This window comes from Haliaeetus albicilla, chromosome 24, assembly GCF_947461875.1.
Source record: "Haliaeetus albicilla chromosome 24, bHalAlb1.1, whole genome shotgun sequence".
Classification (NCBI taxonomy): Eukaryota; Metazoa; Chordata; class Aves; order Accipitriformes; family Accipitridae; genus Haliaeetus; species Haliaeetus albicilla.
The window spans coordinates 3,035,546-3,062,240 of record NC_091506.1 but is presented as its reverse complement, the minus strand read 5'-3'; the positions used below and the strand labels follow the sequence as shown (position 1 = coordinate 3,062,240).

The following is a 26,695-nucleotide window of genomic DNA, read 5'->3' as shown; positions in this document are numbered from 1 at the left end:
CACAGCTTAGTTTGCTGGGACTGTAGTTTCCTTGTGAGAATTTATTTTTGCTTATTTTGCAACTGTCTTACAGTCATGAAAATGTGTACCTACAAATGTTTGCTTGTTTGGACTTATACCAGAGAGTCACTAATTCTTGATTCATTGCACTTCCCCAAAAGGCAGACAGACGAAGAACAAAACGCAATGAGAAGACAGTAACAGGGGCAGATGACCAAATTGCCCCAGGGAGAGTGCCAAAGGGTGTGAGGTTTCAGGCTGCGTGGCAGACTGTGCTCATTTGTAAATCTCACCATTTCCATTAAAAATGAGATCAAATCTCCCTGCAGGAGAGAAATTGTAGAAAGAGACAAGGCCTCGCAAATTTCTTTAAAAGTCTATTTTTTTAAAAAAAGGTTTTTTTAAGTACCATAAAACCCTTTAAAATGCAGAGGTATGAAAGAAAAACTACAGGATTTTTGAGTCTTTTCTTTCAATAATGTGAGCAATAAAAAAGTAGATGTCAATAAACCATTATTTATTTGTATTGTATTGGAAAACAAGAAGAATACTTATGAGGATAAGCATAACCACAACCTGCTTGAGAATATGATTCAGAATTAGGTGTTTATGGTTCAGCACATGCATTCAAAACAGGAGTGTAGGGGTGCATGTGTGGGGGCTGGTTGATTAGAAAGCTGTCTCATTTCCCTAAAGAAGCTATGATATAGCGATAAAAAACGTAATCCTCTGTGGTGTGCATCCTTTACTGGAGGATCAGCCATATTAAAGATCACGTTAGTTTTTACCCGAAGTAAGGCTGCGGTGTGTGCGTACAGTGATTATTCAATTTCTAACACTCAGCCCTGACACGTTACCTATGGAGCCGGAGCAGACGATGCCTGTAAAGTGATTGTGGTGTATTTGGATACAGCTGCTGCTTTCATAAACCTACAGGTACAAGATGACATTAACTGCCTTCCCCACTGATAACCATGTACTGGGGAACCTCATCTGAGTTAAATTGGACACAACGAAATCAGGATGCCCAGGAAGACAGAGTAGAAATTGGAAGATGCTCTGCTGCAAAGCAATCCGTACATTGCTTACTCTTGCAAGTTGGCTGCTTTCTCCTGGATTCTGGCACTCTTGGGGGAGCGGATGCAGCTCTGCGGGGCATCACAAAGAGGGATTTTGCTCCCGGTGATGGCCAGAGGTGTTTAGTCACCAGTTTTATGAGAATTTTCAGTCTCAGAAGCATCAACTTTTCTTATCAGTAGCAGTAGTGAACCAGGTAGCACCTCCCATATCCCCCCATGTCACAGATAGTTTTATTATCTTAAATTAGTCTATTTGTGAGTTCACATTCATTTCCAAGGAGTTTTTCTCATGAAAACTCCTGCTCGCTTGACCATTTATGGCCATAAGTTAATTTTGTTTAATGTGTCTCAGTATTTTGTAGTATAGTCAAATTATTTTTCTGTAGTAATAACACCTTGCTTTTGATAAGGTGATCATAATGCTTGCTGTAGCAGTGTAAACATTATATTCCCTTTCTTATTCTTTGGAGCGGATTTTTAATGCTGTTTTAATACTGCAGATTATTTTAGATGCCAAATTTGTGAATCAAGGAACCAGACTTAGATGACAAAATTCAATGTACAGTCAATGAAAGTGGGTGATTGGGATCCTTTATCAGAGATGGCACACTGGGCACTAATTACAGTGTCAGCTATTCTGTATCTTAATCAATTCCAGTGATCTCATTTATAATTTTTACTCTTACTGACAAGTAGTTATTCAAAGAAGTAAATTGACTATCTATGTAATTTGTTTCTTGGACACAAAAGGCTCAGAATTAACAGGCTTCTTTCCCCTGGAGAAATCTTCCTCACTGCAGTGTGGTGTTCTGCTAATTATTCCTTTGTCCCTCTTTGTTTTCCAGAGGTGACAGAGAAACCTGAAAGGGGTCAGTATGCGCGTGGTGCAGCCAGCAGCTGCTGAATGACCACTGCTGGCAAGGTCTGCTTTGTCTCTGATGCCACCCCAGCCTGCAGATTCAGTGTTGCTCGTTTTCTGCGGTCAAGCAGGAATATAAGTCTGCATCAGCACAGAAAAGTCAGGGTTTGTGATGAGAATCACCTAATGTTTCCAGGATCAGCCTGTTTTGTTTGCATCTGTCTGTTGCTGAGGGGAAGGACAGGAGTCGAGGCACTGTTTTGGTATGTGTTTGAAAACTAATAATGGAATATTGTAAATCAGAAGACTAAGCAGGGTGCCCATTAAAAAGGTACTCTTGACAAGATCTTCAAAGTACCTTGTTTTATTAATGCTGACAATAAGTACCTTTAAGATACAGCCTTACCACTTTGTTGTGCTACAGGTGGTTTTTAAAACAATCAATTTACAAAGAACATTTTTTTCTTTTTCATGCCGTTAAAGCAAATTGGTATGTAATTAGATTTATATACTGAATAATCTTATTTGCATATCCAATTAATTCTTCCTGTTTTAATTTGTTAGGGTTGGATTCACATTAGTAGAAAAAATAACACTTAAATTATCAAGGATTTGAATTTTCTTTGACTATAATTTGTTCAAGATGTTGCATTAAAACTTGGTCCTGAGCATCCTCTTCCTTTTAAAGGCTATTAAATAACATGGAAAAAGGCAATCAAAAGAAAATTAACCTCTGTTATAAAAACAATAAGGGTCTATTTAAGCTGACCAAAGCAAATGCAAATTTAGGCTTTTTAAGCATCCTCCTTATCATAAAACCATAGAACCATAGTCTGGGTTGGAAGGGACCTTTAAAGGTCATCTCGTCCAATCCCCCAGCAATGAGCAGGAACATCTTCAACTAGATCAGGTTGCTCAGAGCCCTGTCCAGCCTGCCCTTGAATGTTTCCAGGGATGGGACATCTGCCACCTCTCTGGGCAACCTGTGCCAGTGTTTCCCCACCCCCATTGTAGAAGCTTTCTTCCTTACATCTAGTCTAAATCTACCCTCTTTTAGTTTAAAACCGTTACCTCTTGTCCTATTGCAACAGGCCCTCCTAAAAAGTCTGTCCCCATCTTTCTTGTAAGCCCTGTTTGAGTACTGAAAGACCACAATAAGGTCTCCCCAAAGCCTTCTCTTTTCCAGGCTGAGCAACCCCAGCTCTCAGCCTGTCTTCATAGGAGAGGTGCTTCAGCCCTCTGATCGTCTTCATGGCCCTCCTCTGGATGCGCTCTAGCAGGTCCATGTCTTTCCTGTGCTGAGGAGTCCAGGAGTCCTGCTTAAGGTCTGTAGATGTCCAAAGGCTGTGTATAATTTTCATTGCAGAATATTAGTGGACTTTGTGAGCATGAGGAGGATTGACTGTTCTCCACTGATTTTCATTGTCAGTCATGGAGACTTCACTCAAAGTAGGAGCATTTTTATTAAAGAAATCTGTTGATCATTTTGACTATCTTGACTTCTCACATCTGTATTCAGAAATGCAGAAAAGCAAAAAATAAGAAGAGGGACCTGGTTTAAGAAGTGTTAACATGCCCTAAATTCCACACATTTCAACACAACAGGGAGGTGTTTGGCACTGGTGAAAACACCACCACTTTGTTAGGTACAGAAGCGTATAATTTTAGCAGCTTCTTGTAGACCTCTGCAACTTTATTAGCTAGACAGAGGGGGGGCGGTTTGCAGACATAGTCCAAGAAAAGTTCCATTTTTGCTCTGAATCAGGAAATAGCTTGGCACAATCCCTGCTTATAAAATCTATGTGAAGAGTGTCAGTCATTGCTGCCAGGCGTGTGGCTGAAAGGCTTTCCATCGATCGCTGTGCTACTCCTTCATGTTTTCAAACTTAAGGTTCCAGTTTCAGAACAGCCGAAGCTGAATGGAGAGCTCTTGGGCTGTGAGAGTGCTCAGGAGTTATTACCAGGGCTGAAAGTCAGCATGCCAAGTATCTATGTAAATGTGCTGAAGGCAGTTTGTTCCCAGCATGTGAGAGACATACAGGTCGTAGTCCTGCTTCCCAGTTACCCTTACAGCTTATTCTGAGTTTGGGAGTAGAGATCTGTTAGCCATGGAGGAAAAAACAAAGGGATTGATGAGTCATTATAAAAGGATAGAACAAGATACTTTGTAACCTGAAATTAAAGTGATATTTCAGTATAGTGAAAGTGCAGGCATGTAAAGGAGCCTGGGACCTTTTTGGTGGGTGAGAATCTGTTAACTCGGAGCAGGAATGTCAGTCAGGAACATGTCATTACGGTCTGGTGGATAAAAAAGAAGGTGAAGCGTTGTTTGCCACTGTGAGAAAGGCACCATTAAATGTTTAATGGTGTCTTCATTTAATGTCACTTGAAGCATGCAGTAAATGTGGCATGCAACATGTGCATAAGCTTCACAGTGCGGTTTGACCTCAAATTTTTTAATCAGAGGTGATTTCAGTGCAGAGATCAGGCATGGTATGATGTCTTCACCAAATGCTTACGATGCAATGATTACCCACGAATTCAAGACCAGCAAGGGCGCAGTCACACTGCTGCTGTTAAAATACCACAGTGAAAAATGTATGAGCTTTAGTAGGCTAAAGCTGTCATAGTGCAGGTGGGTGTACATACTTTGTCTTCCATACGGGATGAGAAACTTTGCTTGAACTTTATATATACACAGGTGTGCATTTTTTTAATTTTTTTTTTTTTTTTTTTTTTTTTTTTAATTTCAAAGTGTCCCTCAGGTTTTGAAGAGATTTTTGAATGTGTTCCTGTAGTTACTGGAAAGAATCTTCTATCCCTTGGGAAGATGGCTGTCCATCTGTCTAGTGCATCAGCTGATGTACAGTTAGCTGCCTGTTTTTAACCTTTTCTAATGGCAAGCTTGCTGCTCACCCCTGAGTGCCCTTTACCCTTGTCGCAATGAGATTGGTGGCAAAGGTATCTGCTGTTCTCATAAAAGTTAAGGGTCTTGGCTTCAGTTTAATACCCAACTGCTTTATTGCATGTTTGCCTAAATGTATCTCTCTGCTTTTATTTGATTCCAACATTTTGAGCAGCTTGTTCTGCAGAATAGTGTTACCAAAAAACCACTGTTTTATCCTTTCTGTGTAAGGAGACCTTGGAGTTGTGGACTTTTATTACTACTATTGGATGGTTAATGAAAAGAAGACTTGATTGCAAGGAAAAAAAGCCATTGCAGATGGTTGACACACAAAGCCTAAAAATCCATACAGTTTCCTTCTCTCTGACATCAGTAGACAACTGGGCTGCATGGCCTGTGTCCATTGAAATCAGAGAAGAAATGCCCCATGATTACAGTGGATGGATCGTACTGGGACTGAACAGTTAATTCAAGAGGCTTTAGCAGAAATTGTGTCAGTGAAAGGGAGATGAACTAAAAATTGGTGTACGTAGGTCCATGAAGCCGCTTCAAAGTGAGGGACATTGCTGAGTAAGGGGTTAAGAACTGAAAATAAAAACAACAATATATTTAAATGATTTAATAAATGAGGAGAACATTACCATAATTATGTTGCAGTGATTTGAAATATGTCCTAAGGTAAATTGCATTGGATCCTAATTAGCAGCTATTGGTTATTAGCTAAATCCGGTGCTGGGGAAAAAAAAATATAAATAGGTACAAGTGCTTAGCTATCGCATGTATCTTCAAACACTGCATTTGTTGTCTCGTTTTGTACTATTTCTACCTAAAAGGTGAAGTAACTACTGCACATCCAAGGTAGTCTGCCTGCAGGTCATGGGAAACACCTCAGTTGTGTTGCAGCCACACAGTATGAATTACAAATAAGGTGACAATTGGTGGCAAAACAATTTCTGTGTGCTGGTTTTATCTCATGAGGAACAACTACATCCTTCTACTTAGTAATAAAAATAAATTGCATAACAGGGCCTGTGCCTCTGGTAGCTTTGGCTATAGCTGTAAGATATGAATAGGTATACAGATAATATATTCCCTCTCTTGCTCTCCCTAATCTATCTGTCTGCCTACTTTGTAAACTGTACTTGACCAAGCTACAAACAGCTTTTAGTTTCTAAGGGCAGGAAAAGACAGTACACATCCCTGCGTGTCGGAAAACTAAGTGAAAATGACCTCTAGCTCCAAGGCACTTATTGAAAACCTATTTTAAATTGAATACACAAGCCAAGATAATACAGGCTGTTTGATAAGAAACATTAGAGAAATCCATAACACAAGGCTTTTTATTATGGGTTTATTACATCAATCTCTCCAGTGGGTAATGGAACTTGTAAATATACTCTTATGTAGGAGTCTCCTTGCAGGCTTTTTATTCATGCTGAAGTAAGCACAGCAAACTTATTTGCTGTCAGGGTACATTGAATTTAAGATTAGTATTTATTTTGGTTCTAAAGAGGTTTTGCTTTTGTGAATTGGAAGTTGGCGGAACATCTGTAGGAGAGGAGGTGGGAGCGCAGGGAGTAAATGAGTTTCCCAAGCAAACCGGTGGTATCCACACAGGGTGTGGGGTGTGCATGCACACCGTGGGGCGTGGGTCGTGTACTTAACTGCTCACTTTGGTGGGCCTCCTTTCCTTCAGGAGGAAAAAATTGGTTTGTTTAAGAAGGAGCTTGCAGGTTTTCCACTGAATAAAACCCAGCAAGATGAAAAATCATCTGTGGGATTAGAGAAGTATTTAAGGGAAATATTTACTGCATTACCACACATACAAACATGGTCACAGTGTACTTTTTACTGTATACATTTGTTCTTTAGTATTAAAATGCTTTTAATTCTTTTCTAGAGGTAAGCAAAATAATACTGCTGTGGCAATATCCCAGCACGCTTTTGCTTGCTTGGGAGAAGCTAAGGGTACGTTTATACTGAATAAAGAGTTAAGGAAAAGTTTACATAGAAGTTCAAAGGACAAAAGATGTTAAACTTGTAGCAATACTAACAAAGCAAAGTTGGCATTTAACACATGACTTTAAGGGCTTGACTGTTGCAGTTAATTCCTGCTCTAATTTATAGGGGTATATTTTCATTCATACAATACCAGGCAAAAGGTGTTGTCACTGGGCTGTAAATGGCTGCAATTGTATAGAAAATACATTTTTTTTTTAAATTTTTCATTGCGTAGCTCATGTACATTCTTTGAATTGCAAAGCTTAATTCGAGTCACACAACCTTCAGTCAACAAGTTCATTGCAATTGAAATCCATTATATTTTCCTAATGGATACTAGGAGTGGAAAAAAAATGTAATGGAGAACTGGAGGCCAGTTCTTAGGCAAAGGCTTCACCAGCTCCAGGTGATTTGGATGGGGACAGTGTTGGAAGCCCCCCCCAGGTGCTGCTCTTCAGGGAACCACAGCCGTCGCCTGCACAGGCAGTGTGTGGTAAATACACTGTGGGTTAAGTTCATAAGTAATAAGCAAACTTCTCTGGGAAGTGGAGGATCCAGTTTTATAAACAACTACACTGCATAACAACATAGTATGAAGGGATGTACTTTATGTTGGTGCAGAATAAGCAAGACCAGGTTTGAGTAATGTTTTGTATTTCCAACATTGACAAAGATCTTTTTACTCTATGAGACAGATCATGATTGAAGAATGAAGGATGTTTATATTTAAGATCTGAGGGTAACAAATGTGCTTGTTGTAGGAAACCACTGCTGTGTCAAACCCACGGGAAAGAAACTGTCCTGTTTATCCACCTGGCTGGGCACTTTCTTCTATACTACGCTATTGCACAGTAATGCTACCACTAATGTGCATCAGCAGAGAGCGTAGCACTACTTTTGTTATATATTCTCACATGTATTAATTATGTGTTATCATTTCCATTTCTTGCATGTTTAAAAAGGCAGCAGTTTTAAAAAAGGCATTCATTCTCATGTCTTTGAACTATTTTTGGCTGCCTCCGCAGTGCTCTTATAAACTTCCGCAGCAGCCGCAATGCTGAGAGCAGCGGCACTTCTCATTTGAAGCGCTCTCAGGTACGATGGGTTGAACCGCAAACAGGTCAAGAGAAACTTCCTCCGTGGCTTTGATTTCTTGCTGCTCGCAGAACAATGCTCTGGCGAGACAGCAGAGTGCTACCAAAGTGATCTGTAAAGAGTTATTCTCTCTTTAATTACTTTGTGTATTCTTCATTATGGAGTGTGGTGGTGTACTTCTTGAAATTAAAGCCAAAGCTCCCCGTTCCAGAGAAAAGGCTGCTTACAGAAATTCTTGTTTGTCTTTGAGGCATCTAAAAAAACAATCAGGAGGTTCTTTGTAGTGCATTCTCAGTCCAGGATAATCCTTAATTTTCAAAATAGAGAAAGCCATTATTTTTTTAAATTGTAATGAAAAAATTGCTGAAGCAGTGCACATTATTTTGATTACCCATTAAGCCTTCTCTTCACTAGAATGAAATTACATGATTTTTGTTAATTTTCTTGCTTTTAACTTCTGACTTGTAATTTACCAAAAGAAAAAGTAACCCCCTATCCTGGAGCTGGTTGTCTCCCAATTGCCAAAGTGCTGCAGGTGGTCCTGGCATTTGGATGAGTAATGCAAGTCAACTCCTATTTTGGCATCTTCCTGATATTTTGGGCTATTTGTAGTAAAACATGGCAAAGAATAACTTTTATTAGTTTGCACTGGAGTTCTAAAGTCTTCAGCCACCTACTGGTTGGGCATAAGTGGACATTATGTAGTGGCATTTATTTCACTGGATCATATCAACACAGTAAAACATGTAATTTCTTGTTGAACAAGAAAGTAAGTTGGTTTTAAATTATGAAGTAATAGGCCTCGGTCGGATGACTTTCTCCTGAAGAAATACAGATGATCTCCTTCCAGTCAGCTGTTGACTTGCTCTCCTCATTGATACTGAATTTGTTTTTTATCTCTGTAGTCATTTTATTGCAGTGCACTTCTTCAGAGCTTTTCCTTATGTCCTTTGTCTAACAGCAAAACAAGAGCCTCCTCGGGGGGGCAACTAGCTATATTTCATCTCTGGAGATGCAATTAGTTTGTATTTATCTTCAGTGCCTCTGGGTGACAGGATGCAGGCAGTTCTCCACGCAGGGCATGCAGGGAGGACAGACTCCCGAAAGCTGCCATGCGTTGGTCAGCAGCGGCACTGCTGCTGCCAGCTGCTCGCACGGCTTCTCCTTGGTCACCACAGTAGTGGGAAGGCCATGGAAGGTTTAGTGGACCGTTGTACTATCTGTCACAGTGATGCTGGTTTGCAAATCATTTATAGAAAATGCCATTTGCATTAGGTCAAAGTCTAATCTGAAGCGCTTGTTCACAAATCGCTACATTTTGCATAACGTTTGTGTTTGAAGTATCAGCATCCTCTGGGTGGAGAACCAGAAGTCTCCGTAAGCAAAGAAAACTGAAATTTTACCCTTGGGATAGGCTGCGTTGTTTGGTAATTGCTGCTTTTTGATGTCCTTACATTGCATTAAGGACTGTGTTTCCAAGAGCAGTTTTCTCCTGTTAGAAGAAACACCTTAAAAAGGAGCTTCTCTTCCTGAAGCTGCACCAGGTGGTAGAGATTTAAATGGACAGTTTGAGATGAACTCTGTCTCTGGGGCAACCCCACCACGCTGCTCTTTAAACCTGAGCAAGAAATGTTTGAAAACTTAACCTGATAGTGTTACACCCAGATAGAAGAAAGATTTTACTCACAAATGCCATCAATCTGAGTGGGTTTTGAGGGTCCTAAATTGCAGTGTAAGAAGCCATAAAATTCAGGTTTTTGACAGCTATTACTGATTTCTTTTCCCTGCTGCATTACTTAAAGTTCATAACATTTTTAAAAAATTAAAGGAATACATGCTATCCATGGGCAGATTGTATAAATTGCACTCCCAGTTGCTCTTTTGGTGTTTTACTGATTGAACTCTGGGATCTTTATTTAAGCTGCCCTCAATTTGGCATTCAGCGATGTTAATTTTAATGCCAGATTCACGTGGGATCTGGTTTTTGCGTGTCTGTGGAGAGTCTGGTCCCTCTGCGGGGATGACCCAGCAGAATAAATGGGGATAAACAGTGACTTCCAGAAAAAGAGTTGGGGACTGTCCGTGAGTGCTGGAGGTCCCTGTGCTGGGGGTGGCTGTGCAGGGCAGGACACGGTGCCAGTGGCTGGTATGTCCCGGCAGCCAGAGCCACAGCAGCTCCCCTGCACCCCGCGGCTTCTCTGTGCAGGGGATCATCTGCTGGAGAGCAGGAATGCTTTTGGTCCCTGCTCTGCTGAGGATTACAGAAACATTTAAAAAAAAATTAAAAAAAAAATAATTGAAGGACAGTTCCTCAAATGTGCCCTGAATTGGTGCAGTTCCACTGACTTCAGTGAAGTTACGGAGATTTACACCAGCTGAGGTGCCAGCCTGGTGTCCCAACAGCACACTTCAAATGCCTTAAATCCATTTATGTAACATAACCACCTAGAGATTATAGCATTGGATCCTGTTTACAGGATTAAACACTTTCTTGCTTTAGCAGCAGTGGGAAGAGCTAGTGAGGTTTTCCCAGCCATGGCCAGAAGCCTGCCCGGCATTGTGATACTGTGCAGTGTGATCCTGGCAAGCCTCAGGAGGGCATGCAGTACAGCGAGGACTGTAAGAAGGGCTTTGATTTACCTCTGTATAACTTTTAAAGAGAGGTTATTCTCTTTTCCTAAATGAGAAAAGTTAGTTCTGTTTAAACCCCAGATACCCAGGATGCCATCAGGCTTGCTTTCAAGGCAGCCAGAGACCATTAGAAGCTGATGCTGACAATTTTGCACCAAAAATATAAATATATAACATTATAAACATGAGGTTTCCCTCTCTCACGATTCTTTCAGTCACAATGTAATTTGTTACATTGAAATATCGTATGTTTTTCTTAATGCAAGGGCTGAACTAGCTAGAAATAGTAACAAAAATGCAGAGTGTAATATTTGTAATGAGGCAGATGCTTAAGAGGTGTGTCTGTGCCAGTAGTCTATGACAGAAAGGACACAAAACTCATGCTCACCTTATTCCCACTTTACTGAATATGAAGTATTTTCTCATGGGGCCACATGTGAAGCATCATGTTTAATTTGTAATACATAAATACTGTAGGGAGCTACACGTATCCCAAGTGGAAGAGTTTGGACAGGGTTGTGAAAGGCTCCACCACCAAAGTACAGTTGTGGTGGTCCCTGCTGCCTTCCCAGGGTTTGAAAATGAACAAGTACTGTCCTTCATAGCCATGGATGTGTGTAGATCTTGGGAGAAACTGTACTCATCTCCCATGTGCTCTTTTCTTATTCTTTTTATTTCTTTATATTCAGATTCAGTTAGAAAAATTGCCAATCCTGAGCTTTTTTTGCAGGAATGTGTTTACAGTTTAACTCAGCTCCCCCCCCCCCCCCAATAGCACTCATGTATTAAAAAAATATTTCTGAAAAGCAGCTGCTTTTTTCCAAAGTTTCTATGCTTTTAAAAGATTGAAATGGATTGAATATACAACTCGGCTACCTTGATTTAGATGGACACTACCTTTATTCTTCCATTTTTTTTAAAAACAGACTTGCTACATCAGAATTATTGTTTGAAGGCGTTTAAACTGAATGCTTCTAATACAATCTAGACTATTTTAGATGAAAATAAACTAGCTCTTTTGCAGAATCGCAGGCAAATGTAGAGGAACCAGAGGCAGAGACCACCACAGGAGAGATTTTTGAAGTCATCCAAGAGAGACAGGTACCTTATTCTTCCAAACATTCAGTGATGGGTAGACCCATGGGCAGACCCACGGCTGTGTTAGCACAGTCTGTACTTTCGTACACTCATCTCTGTTAAACAGTTGTCAGTTAAATAAAAGCTGCACACCTTGACTACATCTGACTAGCACCTTCTGATGCCTAACACTGGGAGAGGACACAACTCCAACAGATGAGATGATGAAACTTCATCACCTGTGTCCTATTACAGTGTTGTCTCAGGGATATGGAAATACTGCCACATATTGCCAAAACCAAACAGATAAGGAGAAATTTAGGTATTGGGTACTGAGTTAACAGATAGCTGTTTTACATTCTGCTTTGTTCATGTTTTGAAAGTTTTGTGGGTGTCTGTTGGCAGTAAGTCACGCGTGCTAGCTGAATGCTGGTCTGCTCCTGGGAAAGCATTCCTGATATTCCCATAATTACTCAGTACTCAGCAGCACTGCCTGCTCTGGGCATAAGCAAGGGCTTGTACGACAGCTCTCAGCGCTGCTTCTCTTAATACTGTGCAGCTAAATGTCAGAGTCATCCCTGATCTATTCTCTTGTATACGGTGGTGTGTTTTCTTGCCGTAATTGCAAAATGTGTGCCCATGACCCAGAACAAGCAGATTTACAGTGCCCCATTGACAAACTGAACCACTGTACGTGCATTTTCTGACCAGTGACATAGTGCAAATTAAGTTCCTGGTCTTTCGCTTGAAGTGTGCCAGACTGATTAGATTATCCTTTGCTCACTGCTACCCGGGAGCAGTACTGCATCGCTCATGAGGCACTGGTAATTTGATCTGCTTATTCACAAATATTTGAGAAAGAAATCCATTGCCTAAACCTCTCTGTAAATAGCCAGATAAAAAAAGTTGGCAGGAATCAGCTTTACTTCTGACAGTGGCTAACGTACTTAAACCTGAAAACAAAAAATGGGCTTCACCTTGAAGTGATGTGCCAGAGACAGTTCCTTTCACCTTGAAGATTTCTACAGAGTGGGGCTCAATCAATTGAGAGCCTGTACACATTGCCAAAGTTGTCTTTGTTTTTCAAGCAATAGATGATACAGAGATTACAGGTTATTGCCCCAGGGACTTCTCTTTTCCAAGGCTCCAGTATTTTAAAGGAAAGAGGCTTTTTCAATATGAGTATTTTCATAACTTTTTACTGTCGGCTGGTGGAGTGAGGAGGATAGCATTTGTGAACCTGGCTTTTACACACCTTCCTTATTACGCAAAAGATTAAAATCAATTGAAGTTCAGGGAGGTATTGCAGAAAGGAAATATGTGGCTTTAAAATATGCACACAGACCTACTATTTCTGTTTTGTTTTTTTTTCTTTTATGCACTTTATAGTCCCTGTCATACTCAAGACAACGGAAAATCTTAGAATAATGATATGTGTTCTTGGAAGACAGCAATTATATCAACATCTTAAATTTTACTAATAAATCAATAGTTAATTAGTACAGACCTTTGAAACGTTTATAATACCTTATCCACAAATAGCCCTATATGAGAACACCTAGCACTGGTGGAGGGATCTGCAGACTTTGGGAGGAGGTTAAAGAATAATTGAAGGCAACTTTGCTTACACAGTGATGTGCTGTACTGGGGCTAGGTCAGAGGTGAAGGTAATGTCAGACTGACCAGATGTAAATATAAAGGTTTTTGATAGTCTAGGATGCTGGCAACAGCTTTCTGAAAGAATTTTATAGATTCAGGTCTCTTATTAGGCAAAGGCCATTTTCAGCCTGAACCATAGACTTTACCTGTTTTTGCACATTGCATCCAGGACTTGTTTTCAACAGGGATGGAAAAGAATCAGCCCACTATCAATTTCTAGCTACAAGATACAGGTGCAGTCAGCATTCACAGACCCTGGGAACTGTCCTCATGGTTGGACTTTGCCTGTGCTTTCCTGGGAGGTTACAAACCGCTCTGGAAGCCACCATTGCCAACAGCACAAGACTCTGAGAACCTGAGGCCACAATTCATCAGGCATGGGATGTGGCTGCTACCTCTGCTGTGGCTGTGACAGGCCACCTGCCTGCCAGGTGATCGATGAGGATAACGGATTGAGGCAAGATGTCTCAGAGCTGCTCTTCAGTGGTTAAGGTTAGTGCCATGGATGGAGTAGACCATGAGCTGCAATTGTGTCTCCCTTAAGTACCAATTTCTCTATCATTAACTGACCTCCTTGGTTGAAAGTATGTCATGTCCTGAGTTGAAAGAAGTAAAAAATACATAAACCACGAAACAGATTAAACACCAGTATTTCATCTAAGGTTCTATACAATCCAGTCATCAGAGATGCTTTGAACGCATACGGTATTCAAAAGCAGAGTGGCAAAATAACGTTTGCATTGGCAAGTGTCATTTTCAAGGTGTTCAACTGCAGTTGGTGAAGTGCAGGGAGTTGCATGTGAATGAGCACAGCCCTTACAGGTGGTGTCCAACATACCTGTCATTTCATTTTCATTCACAGAGGAGTTGTAATAGTCCCAGTGTTTGGTCTCTAAGAGCATGTTCATTTTGTCTCCATGTACACTGGTGAAACAAAAGGAGCATGAGCTAATGTGAGAGAGTGACTATTTTTTCTCTTGTAACCAGCAGATTTGACCGATTAAGTAATTACACAGTACCATGAGTTGTTACAGCGATCATCTTAGGGGAGAATGAAGAAAATAACTGAGGAAAATGTATCCAGTGACTGAAGAGCCAAGTCATGGATTTTGACCAGGGCTCAGTTTAGCAACATGCTGGTGTCATCCTGGCAGGTGGATTTCTGGTCACAGCTCAAATCCACGAAAGCTGCATGTGCACAACAACAACAAAGATAATTTAAGCTGTCTATATCCCATAGTTAAGTCTAGAGGAGCAAACAGTTTATGGTAGGTTTTTAGATAATGCAGGTTTAGTGTTCTTATTCCTAGTGACAGAATATGTTCATTCAGAATAGATGTGTTATGCAGCAGCTTTTGAGAACCCTGGTGAAATTAATATTATTCATCTCAAAACCCGAATATGTCTTTGTTACTTCAAGAAGAAAAATGTGAGGTGGGTTGTTTTTTGGGTTTTTTTTTTTTTTTTTTTTTTTATTACTGCCCAATGGTAACAATAGATGTATTGTGCTAGGTAGGGACAGTATTTTAATTTCCTGTCATAATCCTGGTTTCTAGGGTTGGATATATAACTCTGCTGAATGATTTCCTCAGGGCTAGAGCTTAACTTATAAGACATCAGAACAAGTCTGATTATTATTTATGTATTTAAAAGCATCTTTCAAAAATATCTCTTTGGTTGTTTCTAGTATTTCAGTGCTGGAGATCAACAAATAACCTGATCATTAATGAACAGGCAGCTGGTTCTGTGTTATATTTGTAACTGATCTTTCAGCAGAGGACCTGCAGATGCCCCAGTGCTTTTCTATTGTACTCCTCCTCCTCCTCCTCCTCCTCCTCCTCCTCTTCCTCCTCTTATTATTAGTGGTGGTGTTGTTGTTGTTATTATTATTATTAGTGTTGTTGTCTTAGAATTACTCATAGCTCTATTGTGGGCTGATATCATCCTTAACAGAGCAGTGCAAGTTTATGTGTTTATTTTCCTGATGTTAGCTGTGATGACTCAGGGAGAACGCTGCTCGGTGAAGAAAATTGTGATTTTCTGCAGTAATGGAGAAATGTGCTTTTATCGTATACTGAAGAGAACATCTGTGGTGATAATCATGCTGTTGACTTACTAAGAGAACACAAATTACATTCTATTAAATAACGTTTTTGTCGTAGGACAAGTCACTCATTACGCTGCATTGGGAATTGCCTCCTCCCGGCTGTCTAGACCCAGTAGATGAGGCACAGGGAAAACTTGCTTGCTTTTGCATGTATGGATCAGGTAGCAAGATCATTTTTCTTTTTTAAAGTGCTAACTTGATGACATTTGCTATAATTAATCATGTGGCATTTAAATAGGTAAAATTACGACACCGCTGTGGTACAGACAGTCAGACTGAATGAGAGGCTTCACAGATGAACTCCCTGAGCTGGCATTTGCACGTTTGCTCCTGTGCTCCGGCGTCGCAGGACCCGGGCAGAGGCAGCAGGCGGGCTGGCCCCTGACCTCCCCTAACTGATGGACCCCGGGCTTCCCTCGGCAGTCAGAGCACACTCGCATCGAGGTGGATGTGTTTAACCCTGCCTTTAATTCAAACTGCTCCAGATACTTGGGTCACTTGTAAATAGAGTCGTCAGACCATTACTGTCTCCATTTCAAATTCTGGAGCTCTTCCATGCCTGCATTTACGAGAGTGAAGATTTATTTCTTCCTGTCTTCTGAGCCCCTGGATTTTATGGCTGCGTTACTGTCTCTGAGGAATATCTGACACCGCTTTTGAACTTGGGTATCAGATGCTTGCCTGTCAGATGTCACCTGTCAAGCATGGCTTTCCACTTTAACTGCTCTTGTACTTGGTACAGCAGCGATCTGGGAAATAAAAGTATGTCAGAAAACAGAGGTGATAGCAGGAGGAGCCATCTGGCTCGTGGTCCCTGTTGGAGAGCTGTAGGGTGCTACAAAACAAGCCCAGTCTTGCAGCCTGGTGCTGCAAGGGGTCAGGAGAGAGGTGGTGGGTCTCTTACTCATCCAGCTTCTTACCCCAGAAGCAAGTCTGCAGGGGATGTCTCAGACAAGATCTCTGGGTGTTTTGCTCCTGCAGCTCAGAGTATTGCAGTGGAACTGCAGAAAGTGCATCTTATGCAGTGGTGGGGTGATGATGATGAGAAGGAGGAAAAGAGGCTCATCATTTGTTTCAGCTTTGCTCCCAATGAAAGTATCTGATTGTTGTTGTTGGTTTGTTCTCTTTAGTAATCTTGACTGTTTTTTTCTTAAACATGTGGGTCAGCCATGGTGCAGTGGTAGGCAGGAACAATTAGCAGCCCAACAGCAGAGGCAGGCTGGTGACTGTCTCCAAAGATGCAGCGCTACAAGGCCTTTCCCTTAAAAATAACACTTCATACAAGACTTTTTAGATCTCCTCTTTTTAAATACACTTTTTGTTTCTATTGAATGGGAAGCACCTTTAGCAGGTCTTGTTCATTGAGAAGTCTACAGAATTATTTGTAGTAGCACTATCTGGTGTAAAAATTGCTTTCTTGTAATTTCAAAGCCATTAGCACCATTTGTGCACACAGTTGATGTTAATAGAAGTGACAGGCAAAAAATAAAGAGCGAGCCATCCAATTTAGTCTTCTCCTGCTCAGGAGGACGTAATGCAGCTGACTAACCTTGAAGAGCAGGCTGTTGTGTTAATCAGTGATGCCCTTGAGCTGTCCTATCCATTTCACTTTCCAGTTTCCTGAAGAGTTGCTCTTCCCAAGGTGCAGTTTTGTCTTGAAGAAATACTGACTTGTAGTGCTGTATGAAAACACACCAGCATACATAGCAGAAACCAATTCCCTCGGCAGCAAACAAGGAAAGGATTTTTATCATTTATACTGGATATACTCCAAGAATTCTCTTTTCAGTTTAGTTATTATCTTTCCCTACAGTGTGGAATATTCAATTAAACCTTCTCTCAAATTGGCCATAACTTTCAACGAAAATTAAAGCAGTTCCATTTAGGTAACGATATCCGTCACTGGGCTTAATGTTCAGAGAGAATAGGAATGGTTTCACCTGTTCATGTGAATTAACCTCAGCTGACGTTCTTCATGTTTCAATTCCTCAAAAGTGCAGAAAGATGACAAGCATTTAGCATCCTACTGGATATGCTGGCTTTCAGGTTTAGGGTACTGGAGGGACACAGAAAATATACTTTTCATTTGTAATGTATTTAAATTAATCTGGCATTTTAAAGTAGATTTTGTGATTCACTAGTTAAAAAAAAAGGTGTATGGATCTCAGCAGAAGCTAGGATAGCAGCATGTTCATCTAAATTATCTATCACATTCTGTCCAACAGCATATGGGCATACCCCTCGTACTGTGTTTAAAAGTGTTTCTTTGAACATGAAATCTGCTGAAATTTCCTATACCCTGCATCTTACTGAAAGAAATACACTTCGCTCAAAGGAGGCAGACCCAGAGCAGTAGTACATTTGTTTCATCTGACAGGGGAAAAAAAAAAATGCTTTTTGGTAACCAATCTTGTTTGCAACTTGTCTTAAGCTGAGGGCAGCTCAGTGTTCATTCTGGGTTAACTCATTTTGGGCTCGAGCAAAAGAAATGTAACTCAGAACAATAAAATCTGTCACTGGGAGAGTGTCTCAACAGTTAGCTTGTCCGGGAAGGTTACTTATTGTATTTTCCCAGGACAGTAACAAATGTGTAAGGAGTAGCACAGGTTATGCAGTAGTTGCTGAATATCGTAAAGAGCGAAGTGAGCTAAAATAACTGAGCAGCTTTCATGTGCGTACATACATATAGGCACTGCTTCATTGTTCTGTTTGATTAAATGACCAAAAGAGAGCCTAATAAATGCAATCTGATAAGGGCAAGGGAAAAGCCTGCTAAGCTCCAGAAAGAACCACCTTCTGGCATCAGTGGGCTTCTGTGGATCAAGCAGCTAGTTGTGTTCATCAGTGATAAGCTAAAAATGTGTTGTTGCTTTGTGATTGTGAGTCCCTGAACATTATTGCAATAGAAAAGAAGTTACCACTTTTATTTAAAAAAAAAAAAAAAGTGTAAAATTCACATTTCAAATTTATCTGAATAGCAAAACTTTGCTCCCACAAAACCAGACACTATAACAGAGCAAATGCATTTGCCTGTGCTGACACCAAACATCTGAAATCTGTTTCTACCCAGTAACGTAAGTTAGTCAAAAATGGACTATTTATGGTACAGGTACTTTTAGTTTTCTGTCTGTAAGAATGTAGACAGCAGTTTGTTTTATTTATTAGTGACTATTTAGTGTTCTTTGAACCAAATCCTCCTCTTCTGTAAGGTACTGTGGCTCAAGTCTTGTCACACACCGTGTTAGGATCTGGGCTGCACTGATTTCAATCACGCATTGGACTGTAGCAAAAGGACTCTACAGGCTGAAGATTAAATAGTTTGGACTTGCTTATCTTGGTTATACACAAGCAGCAATAAGAGAAAGAAGAAAGGCACTCAAAATAATTTTATCTACCCAGTGTTGCAAGGTTTTTCCTCCTCTTCTGAACCCCTGGTATGCTGGCAGCTGCTTTCAGACCTTCTCCCTGCCTTACCCAACACTGTTCTCTTGAAAGCCAAGTAGTAGTTGCACCAGGGCTTTTCTTCTCGCTGGCTAACAGGAAGGGCAAGCATTTTTTGCCATGTAAAAGCTGAATGTTAGTGTCAGCAGCAGATATAATATTTGGTGAGCGGTTTCATTTGATCTTCCATGAGCTTCTATTTTAGCTTAGGCAAATTAAGTTATTTAGCCTTTTCACCTGTTTGTGACTATTTCTACCTTTGCAGTTCTTTACGTTTTGTCTGATGTGTTTTCTAAATTGTACTTTGCTTATTAGTTATGTAGGCAGATTGTGATGTTTCTCACAAATGTAACTCCCTATCAAACACCCTGTTGCATCATGTGGACCAGTTTCATTATACCTTGAAGACCAGTGTCTCACCCCAGGACGCTACACCGTAAGGGTCTGGGCCCTGATCCTGCAGCCAAGTGATGTCCTAGTCATATGGGGACACGTTTGGACCCTTAGATTTGTTTGTGTGTCTGTTTCCCGACTCAAATAGGTGAGCTATCTACTTTTTAATGCAAAGTATATTTTCTTGTGATGGGAGGAGGACCAAGAATCTGACCTTTAGCATGATGTGATATGATATAAATTGACACACCGTAATTGAAATAACAGCAAATGACAGCGTAGTGTGACTTGAGTCCTTTGTGGGGTGTGAGGCAGATGACACAGCTGATGCAACACGTACCTGAGTCAGCACGGTTCGCTAACTGGATTACCTGGGATGGTCTGGCTTGTGCCTGTCCCGGCACAATCAAGCTCCTTGCCTATGGGAGTTGAAGCGATTCTTACACAGGACCTGAGCACCAGGCCAGCTTCTGTATTTTACAGTTAGAAAACTGGATAAATTAAAATATATTTTAATTCTCTTGTTTTCAAACCTGTTAATATAGTACTCAATGGGCCAGATTCTAATATTATTTCTTACAGTGAATGAGACTTTTTAAGGAGTGAAGCAGCCCTGGGTCTCAGAAACAAGTCAGGATATCATAATCTAACCCTGTATGCTTTATGGTTATTATTATCTTTTTATGCCAGCAACAGTAAGTTGCACACAGGTATAATTTAAAGCTAGAGATTATGTGAAATGTGTTTTGAATAATAAATGAGTCTCAGTCAGATATCGTTAACATATAATTAAAAATAAAGATAAATACAACCGATATGACTGTATGCTTAGTGCATTCTCTTTTGTGGTGGTGCCTGAGGGAGGAGATACGGGGGAGAGGTTGCTCCATTATAATCTTCCTGGCATAGTCTTTCTGAAATCCTTCTGTGGAGATGACAGAATTTTTTCCCTGGAGTAGAGAGTTATTGTTCTGTCCCTAATAAATCCAGGTGATTTCCCAGTGTCGGGCGATATGAGGCCTGTTCACATTCATACTCACCTTCCTCCCATTGGGAAGATGCATCGTCTTCTGTTCATTCCTTTTTCTTTCTTAATTTTTTTGTTCATCCCATCATCTCTATATTTTATTTATTCATTCTCCTCTGACCTCCTATACCCACAAATTTCCTGCATGTCCACCAAGATGGACATCTGGCAGCAGACCAGACAGCAGCGTGGCTGCCTGGCCAAAGCGACGTCCGTGCTCGCGTCCCTGCGAGTCCCTGCCCTGGGCAGCGAGGAAGCTGTGGGTACCACCAGCAGCACCCTGATGGCCCACGCAGTTGCTCTTTGTCCCGTCAGTACTCTGCAAGAACAGAAGTCTGCTGTAAAGATGATAGGGCAGAACATGATCGGAAAATGTTCAAAAAATGTTAAAGCAAGGCTCCTTCTATTCAGCTAAAAGGCTTTCTGACTGGGAGCAGTTTTTACTGGGTCCTTACTTGCGCTATCCTTAAGGGAGGCAGCTAGACATCGACACTGATGGGCGGAAAAGTCTCGGTGAAATCAAGGTAGCTGATCTTTTCAGGGAAGAAAAGTTGGTTTCCTTTATGTTCTGAACAGCTACCGTGAAGATAAAACTGTCTAATACAAACAGGATGGAGAGCAGGGAATTTACGTTGTACCTTTTTGTGGGCATTTTGAGCAATGTTGACATATTTCATGAAATCCTGTAACTGCAAAGTGGCAGGCAGAGAAAAGCTGTACCTCAGGACCGTTCCTGTTAGCAATGCTTACCCTTAGTTCCAGGTTTGAAAAAAGATAAACTGATAAGATGAAAATTTAAAGTGGTTGAGGAGAGAGGAAAGAAGATATGAAGGAGTTAATAACACAGAAGATAAAAATGTGTTTTTAAAATAAAGAACAAAAGTCAGTACAAGGAAGGCTCCTGTAAGTAATCCCCAACCTCAGACTGCTGGACTGCTGTGAAATGACTACTGAACTCTTTGAAGGTTGTTCTGCCAAAATATTTTCACTCTTCTACCTGTATTTAGAGTGAGGTTTTAATACTCCAGAGTGCACAAGTTTGTAACGTGCTTGCCGATGCAGTTCATACCAAGCACTCAGGACCTTTGTCCCCAGGGAGTACGGTGAGGTACAAGGGCTGGTGCCTGGGGGATCCCTGCAGCATCACCGCTGGGAAAGGGGAGAAGACGTAAAAGGGTTTACATGGCCAAGGGTCCCCTCCGAGGGGCTGATGCTCAGTTACGCCCTGTGACTGCAAAAAGGTTTCAATCCAGGGATGGCAGAACCACTTTTAATGGAGGGGCTTCCTGGGGGCTGTAAATGCTGGTGAATCTCTGGCTCTCATTACTGTGTAGCTGTATTTAATGATGTGGGTTTTTAATTTACAGTGAAAATATTTCAGTTTTTAAAGGTGAAACTAAGCATTCTGGTTTGAAGTAAGCTTTGCCTGTTCCCTTTTGTTTGAACTTTGGGTAAAGTTTCAGTCTGTGCTCTGTTTAGTGCACAGACATTTTCACGAACATTGACCACACTTGGGTTCAATGACTTCTGTAAAAAAAAAATCTGGCTGCTATAAAAAAAAAAAAAAAAAGGTGTCATTGTCACATCTTTTCTAGGGTGAACGATACACGGCCTTTTGCTGCTAAGATACCATTTTATCTGGCTACATGGAGATTCCATCAAATATCTGTCACATTTTTCCTCTGTTTAATGCAGACGACAACACACTGCACGGGCCAGTTTTCCTTCAGGAGCCCAACAGCATGATCTTCCCCTTGGATTCAGAAGAAAAGAAAGTGAAGCTGAGCTGCGAAGTAAAAGGAAATCCCAGACCAACCATTGGGTTTGTTGAATGTTTAACTATTCTTTAGCACGATCTCTGCGCTACAGCAGTATCCCCCAAGAACGTGTATCATGCAGTATAACTCAGTGATACCCCTGGAGTCTGCCACAATGCTGATAACAAAAAAAACAGGCATCAGGAAATTACTACGTATTGCAATGCAATTGTAAAATTTGGACAAGAGTTCAAAAAGGTTATGAAGTGATTATAAATAGTCTTGGCTCCCAGATTAACCATCCTTTTCCATAAACATGGACAAAGCTCTTAATTGTTTTTAGCTTTAGTAGCTGCTTTGCAATCCTTAGAAAAAAGATGGTATACTACTACAGTGATGCTACTGCTATAAATCATTTAGGCTGCTGGTTTTTTTCCTTTAATACCTTTCTCATTTTCTTCACCAAAGTAAATGCCACTCTGAAACCAATTAGAGTCGTCAGACCTCAGCCACCGTGCTGTCTTCTGAAACGACTGACTATTTAATGCAGTAAACTCTGTTGATTCACTGGTGCAAACATACTCAAATTGTTTCTCTGTACGTTCTGGAGCTGCTGTGCGGCTGTGGCTCCCTTGCATGCTCCGTTGAGGGCTGGTGGGCATGAGGGTTGCTGTAACTGGGGCAATGTGGTGCTGGAATTTCTCAGTGCCCCCGTTTGTGACAACATCTGCTGTGAGTGAATTTTCTTAAATTTAAAAACAAACAGCTAGCAAGTCGGGAGTGGAATCAAAAACCAAAACCTCAGTGGACTTGAATGGTTTAAAGATCCTGTTTCTGGGACTTCCCCTTGCAAAATGATTAATTCCAAAGAGCAGCAGCACTAGCAACTACAGAAACATTAATCATATCAGAGACTGAAATATATGTCAAGGATATTGCTCTTTCAGTTAAATACTGGAATATTTTGCATTTTCGTGCTTTTTTTTTTTAGTAAGTAGTCAAAAGATGTTTTAAATCTTTCTTTATTTACTTCATGTTATATTTTCAAATACTCAAGAGCATCCATTAATATTAGCAGAATTTAACTTTGGCATTTTGTGCTATAGCTGGAAGTTAAATGGAACCAGTATTGACATTGGTATGGATTACCGCTACAGCGTGGTGGAAGGCAACCTGTTGATCAATAATCCCAATAAAACCCAAGATACCGGAACATACCAGTGTGTAGCAACAAACCCGTTTGGAACGATTGTCAGCAGAGAAGCAAAGCTTCAGTTTGCTTGTAAGTAACAAGGCAACCTCCATTCCTGCAGCATGCTAGAAAAACCTGAGAGCAATGCCACCTTTCCTAACCTTTTCTAATGTATTACACAGTATTTTCTGAGCTGTTCATGCAGTAGAGAAAACACCTGGATTTAGAGGGGAAATGTGAATGAGGAATAGATGCATTGGTTTATGATTATTTAGCTAAAATTGTATGTAGTGTGCAGGGTAAAATATCTTGTTTCTTGAGAAAGAGGCCACCTAGGAAAGTATCTGGCAAACAGGATCTCACCATTGATTTTTCCTTTCAGTGGAGAATTAAAGCTTCAAAATATTTGAAGGAGCATGCTCTTTATAAGGGTTAAATTCACAATGACAGTTTTCACAAGTCCTACGTTTCAGTTCTTAGGTACAAGTACTTTCAGGTATGGGTGATGTTTTGGCACTGTGTGTCGAAGGGAAAACAGGCTGCTTTGTATTTATTTTGAGTTAAATTCAGAGTTGCAGCTTCTTGTTGAAAGCCAAGGATAACAAAAGACATAGGTCTTGATGTGAATTAGCATTGTATGAAATTATGTAAAGCCATTTTGAGGTACAGGATAAAGTCTGTAAGAGTGGGCAAATGATAACGCAGGACCATGAGTCATCTTTTTTCTCATGTAGTTGAGAAAGTGAAGGCAGAGAATAGATACATGGACTTATTCATCCATCATCTCTGTGATTTCTCTGTGCCGTTGTCCTGGGAGGGGTGTACCTAGCAGCTTGGTAATTACAGCAGGAGCTGCTATGAAATATCCTTGCATGCACATGCAGGAGTTCAAGGCAGTCCATTCCATTCACAGACATGAAGCTATCAGTAATGGTGAGCTGGGCTTTCAGTAGTGCTTAATGAAAGATGCTTTTGACTGACTGGTAAGAGAAGCTGATGGACTCCAGCTACAAAAATGAAAAGTAAAAATGCCAATAAACACCAGGTTCACGCAATATAGAGAGGTGATTTGTAATGAGAAATATTACTGTGAGTAGAGTCAAGTCCTCTGTCTCCCTGCGTTGTTTACAATATATTATCCATTTGCTTATGACCTGCGTGTGTTTTTCCGTGACTGAAGGTGCGTTTTCACTCTGGATGGGTAATGAACAGCTTCCTCAAGACCAATCCCATCACTCCACATTTCAGTATGTCAAGGTGATCACTTCATAAGTACTGTGTTGGTCTGCTTCTCTGATGACCACGTGTTTCACAGCAGGCTCTGTCTTACAAATCGTGGCCTTCTGCTAGCTGGCAGGGTGAGCCTGGGAAACATCCTTATTCAGAGCAAAGAACTTCAGCTCCCCCTTGGCTGGGGTTGTACTGTTTGCTGAAGTCAGTCGTTCAAGGACAAGCTGGGTACCGGGTTGCAATTCCTTAGACGCTGGTCCTGGGCTTCAAAGTTCAGGATGTGGGACTTGGAGGGAGGATCCTGATGCTGGCAAGTGCAGTAGCCACAGACTACTTGAGTGGAAATACATCAGCTTCCTTACTTGTTTAAATTGTTAGGTGCTTATTAATCAAGAGCTTGCAAATGCAGAGAATTCTGCACAAAAATAAGAAACCTTTAACATCTTTGCTTCAGTTTGTATTGGTTTTATGTGGCAAGGTTTTGGTAGCGAGGGGGGTTACAGGGGTGGCTCCTGTAAGAAGCTGCTGGAAGCTTCCCCTGTGTTCGAGAGAGAGCGAGCCCACACCAGCCGGCTCTAAGACGGACCCGCCACTGGCCAAGGCCGAGCCAATCAGTGATAGTGGTAACGCCTCTGTGATAACATTTTTAAGAAGGAAAAAAAAGTTGGGATGGGGAGAAAATAGCCACCGGAGAGAGGAGTGAGAACATGTAAGAGAAACAAGCCTGCGGACACCAAGGTCAGTGCAGAAGGAGGGGGAGGAGATGCTCCAGGCGCCGGAGCGAAGATTCCCCTGCAGCCCGTGGTGAAGACCCTGGTGAGGCAGGCTGTCCCCCTGCAGTCCAGGGAGGTCCACGGTGGGGCAGATATCCACCTGCAGCCCGTGGAGGACCCCACGCCGGAGCAGGTGGGTTTCCCGAAGGAGGCTGTGACCCCGTGGGAACCCTGCGCTGGAGCAGGTTCCTGGCAGGACCTGCGGATCTGTGGAGAGAGGAGCCCACGGAGCAGGTTTTCTGGCAGGACTTGTGACCCCGTGGGGGACCCACACTGGAGCAGGGTGCTCCTGAAGGACTGCACACCGTGGAAAGGACCCATGCTGGAGCAGTTCGTGAAGAACTGCAGCCCGTGGGAATGGCCCACGTTGGAGAAAGTTCGTGGAGGACTGTCTCCCGTGGGTGGGACCCCACGTTGGAGCAGGGGAAGAGTGTGATGAGCCCTCGCCCTGAGGAGGTGAAGCGGCAGAAAATAACATGTGATGACCGTAAACCCCATCCCTGTCCCCCTTGTGCCGCTGGGGGGGCTTGCTGGAGAAATCCGGGAGTGAAGTTGTGCCCGGGAAGAAGGGAGGGGTGGAGGGAAGGTGTTCTGAGATTTCGTTTTATTTCTCATTTACCTTACTCTGGCTGATTTGTAATAAATTGAGCTAATTTTCCCTAAGCTGAGTCTGTTTTGCCCGTGATGGTAATTAGTGAATGATCTCTCCTGTCCTTATCTCGACCCGCAAGTTTTTTGTTATATTTTTCTCTCCCCTGTCCAGCTGAGGATGGGGGAGTGATAGAACGGCTTTGGTGGGCACCTGGCGTCCAGCCAGGGTCAACCCATCACACAGTTACAGAGTGTTTGTTAAATTCTGTTTAATTTATCTATGTCAGTGAATGATACATCTGGCAAAAATCTTTCAGGTTTACTAGTGGACCAAATATGAATTTGGTTTGATTGATTCTTAGGTAAGAAGATTGAACTCAAAACCAAAGCTTGTTCCTTTCCAGTTACAGTAATGATGGGGAACTTGAATAACGTATTATTTTTAATTCCTAAAATTTATTTTAGATTGCTAAAACAGCATAATCAATTAGATACATTTGGATTAAATAAAAAAAAATCAGCAATTTTCAAGGTAGGCTCTGTGCTTTCACAAAACAGGAAGTCATTTTGTCTTGTACAATCAAAGGGATGGCAACCAGAATTAGCTGAATTATGAAACAGAGTGGTTTAAGTTTATTACAAAAGCTCTGCCTCCAGGAACCAACAAAAATGGGCATCTGTATTAGTAATGGGTGGGTTTTGGCCTTGACGTCCAAGATGTGCGGATACAGTAGCCCTGCTTAATATAGCTACTTGCCTTTATGTGGTTTTATTCCAAATGTGATCATTTTTGGATGGCCTTCTGTAGGTTCTGTGTGGAATAACCTAAAACACTGTATGTGGAGGATTCATTCTAGCCACTGGAGAGCTCTCTTGAA

The 26,695-nt window shown here is 41.3% G+C and overlaps 2 protein-coding genes across 8 annotated transcripts in view; both read left to right on the top strand.

Annotated features, from left to right (window-relative positions):
- LRRN1 (leucine rich repeat neuronal 1) overlaps positions 1-26,695 on the top strand; it is a 467,756-nt gene that overhangs the window by 26,469 nt on the left and 414,592 nt on the right. The window lies entirely within an intron of this gene.
- Positions 1-26,695, top strand: part of LOC104320855 (contactin-4) — a 348,268-nt gene that overhangs the window by 194,405 nt on the left and 127,168 nt on the right. For all 7 annotated transcript variants that reach the window (XM_069811811.1, XM_069811804.1, XM_069811809.1 and 4 more), the window contains 2 exons: positions 21,970-22,096; positions 23,138-23,313. In XM_069811811.1, the coding sequence (XP_069667912.1) occupies positions 21,970-22,096; positions 23,138-23,313 (303 nt within the window). The remainder of the gene's footprint in view (positions 1-21,969; positions 22,097-23,137; positions 23,314-26,695) is intronic.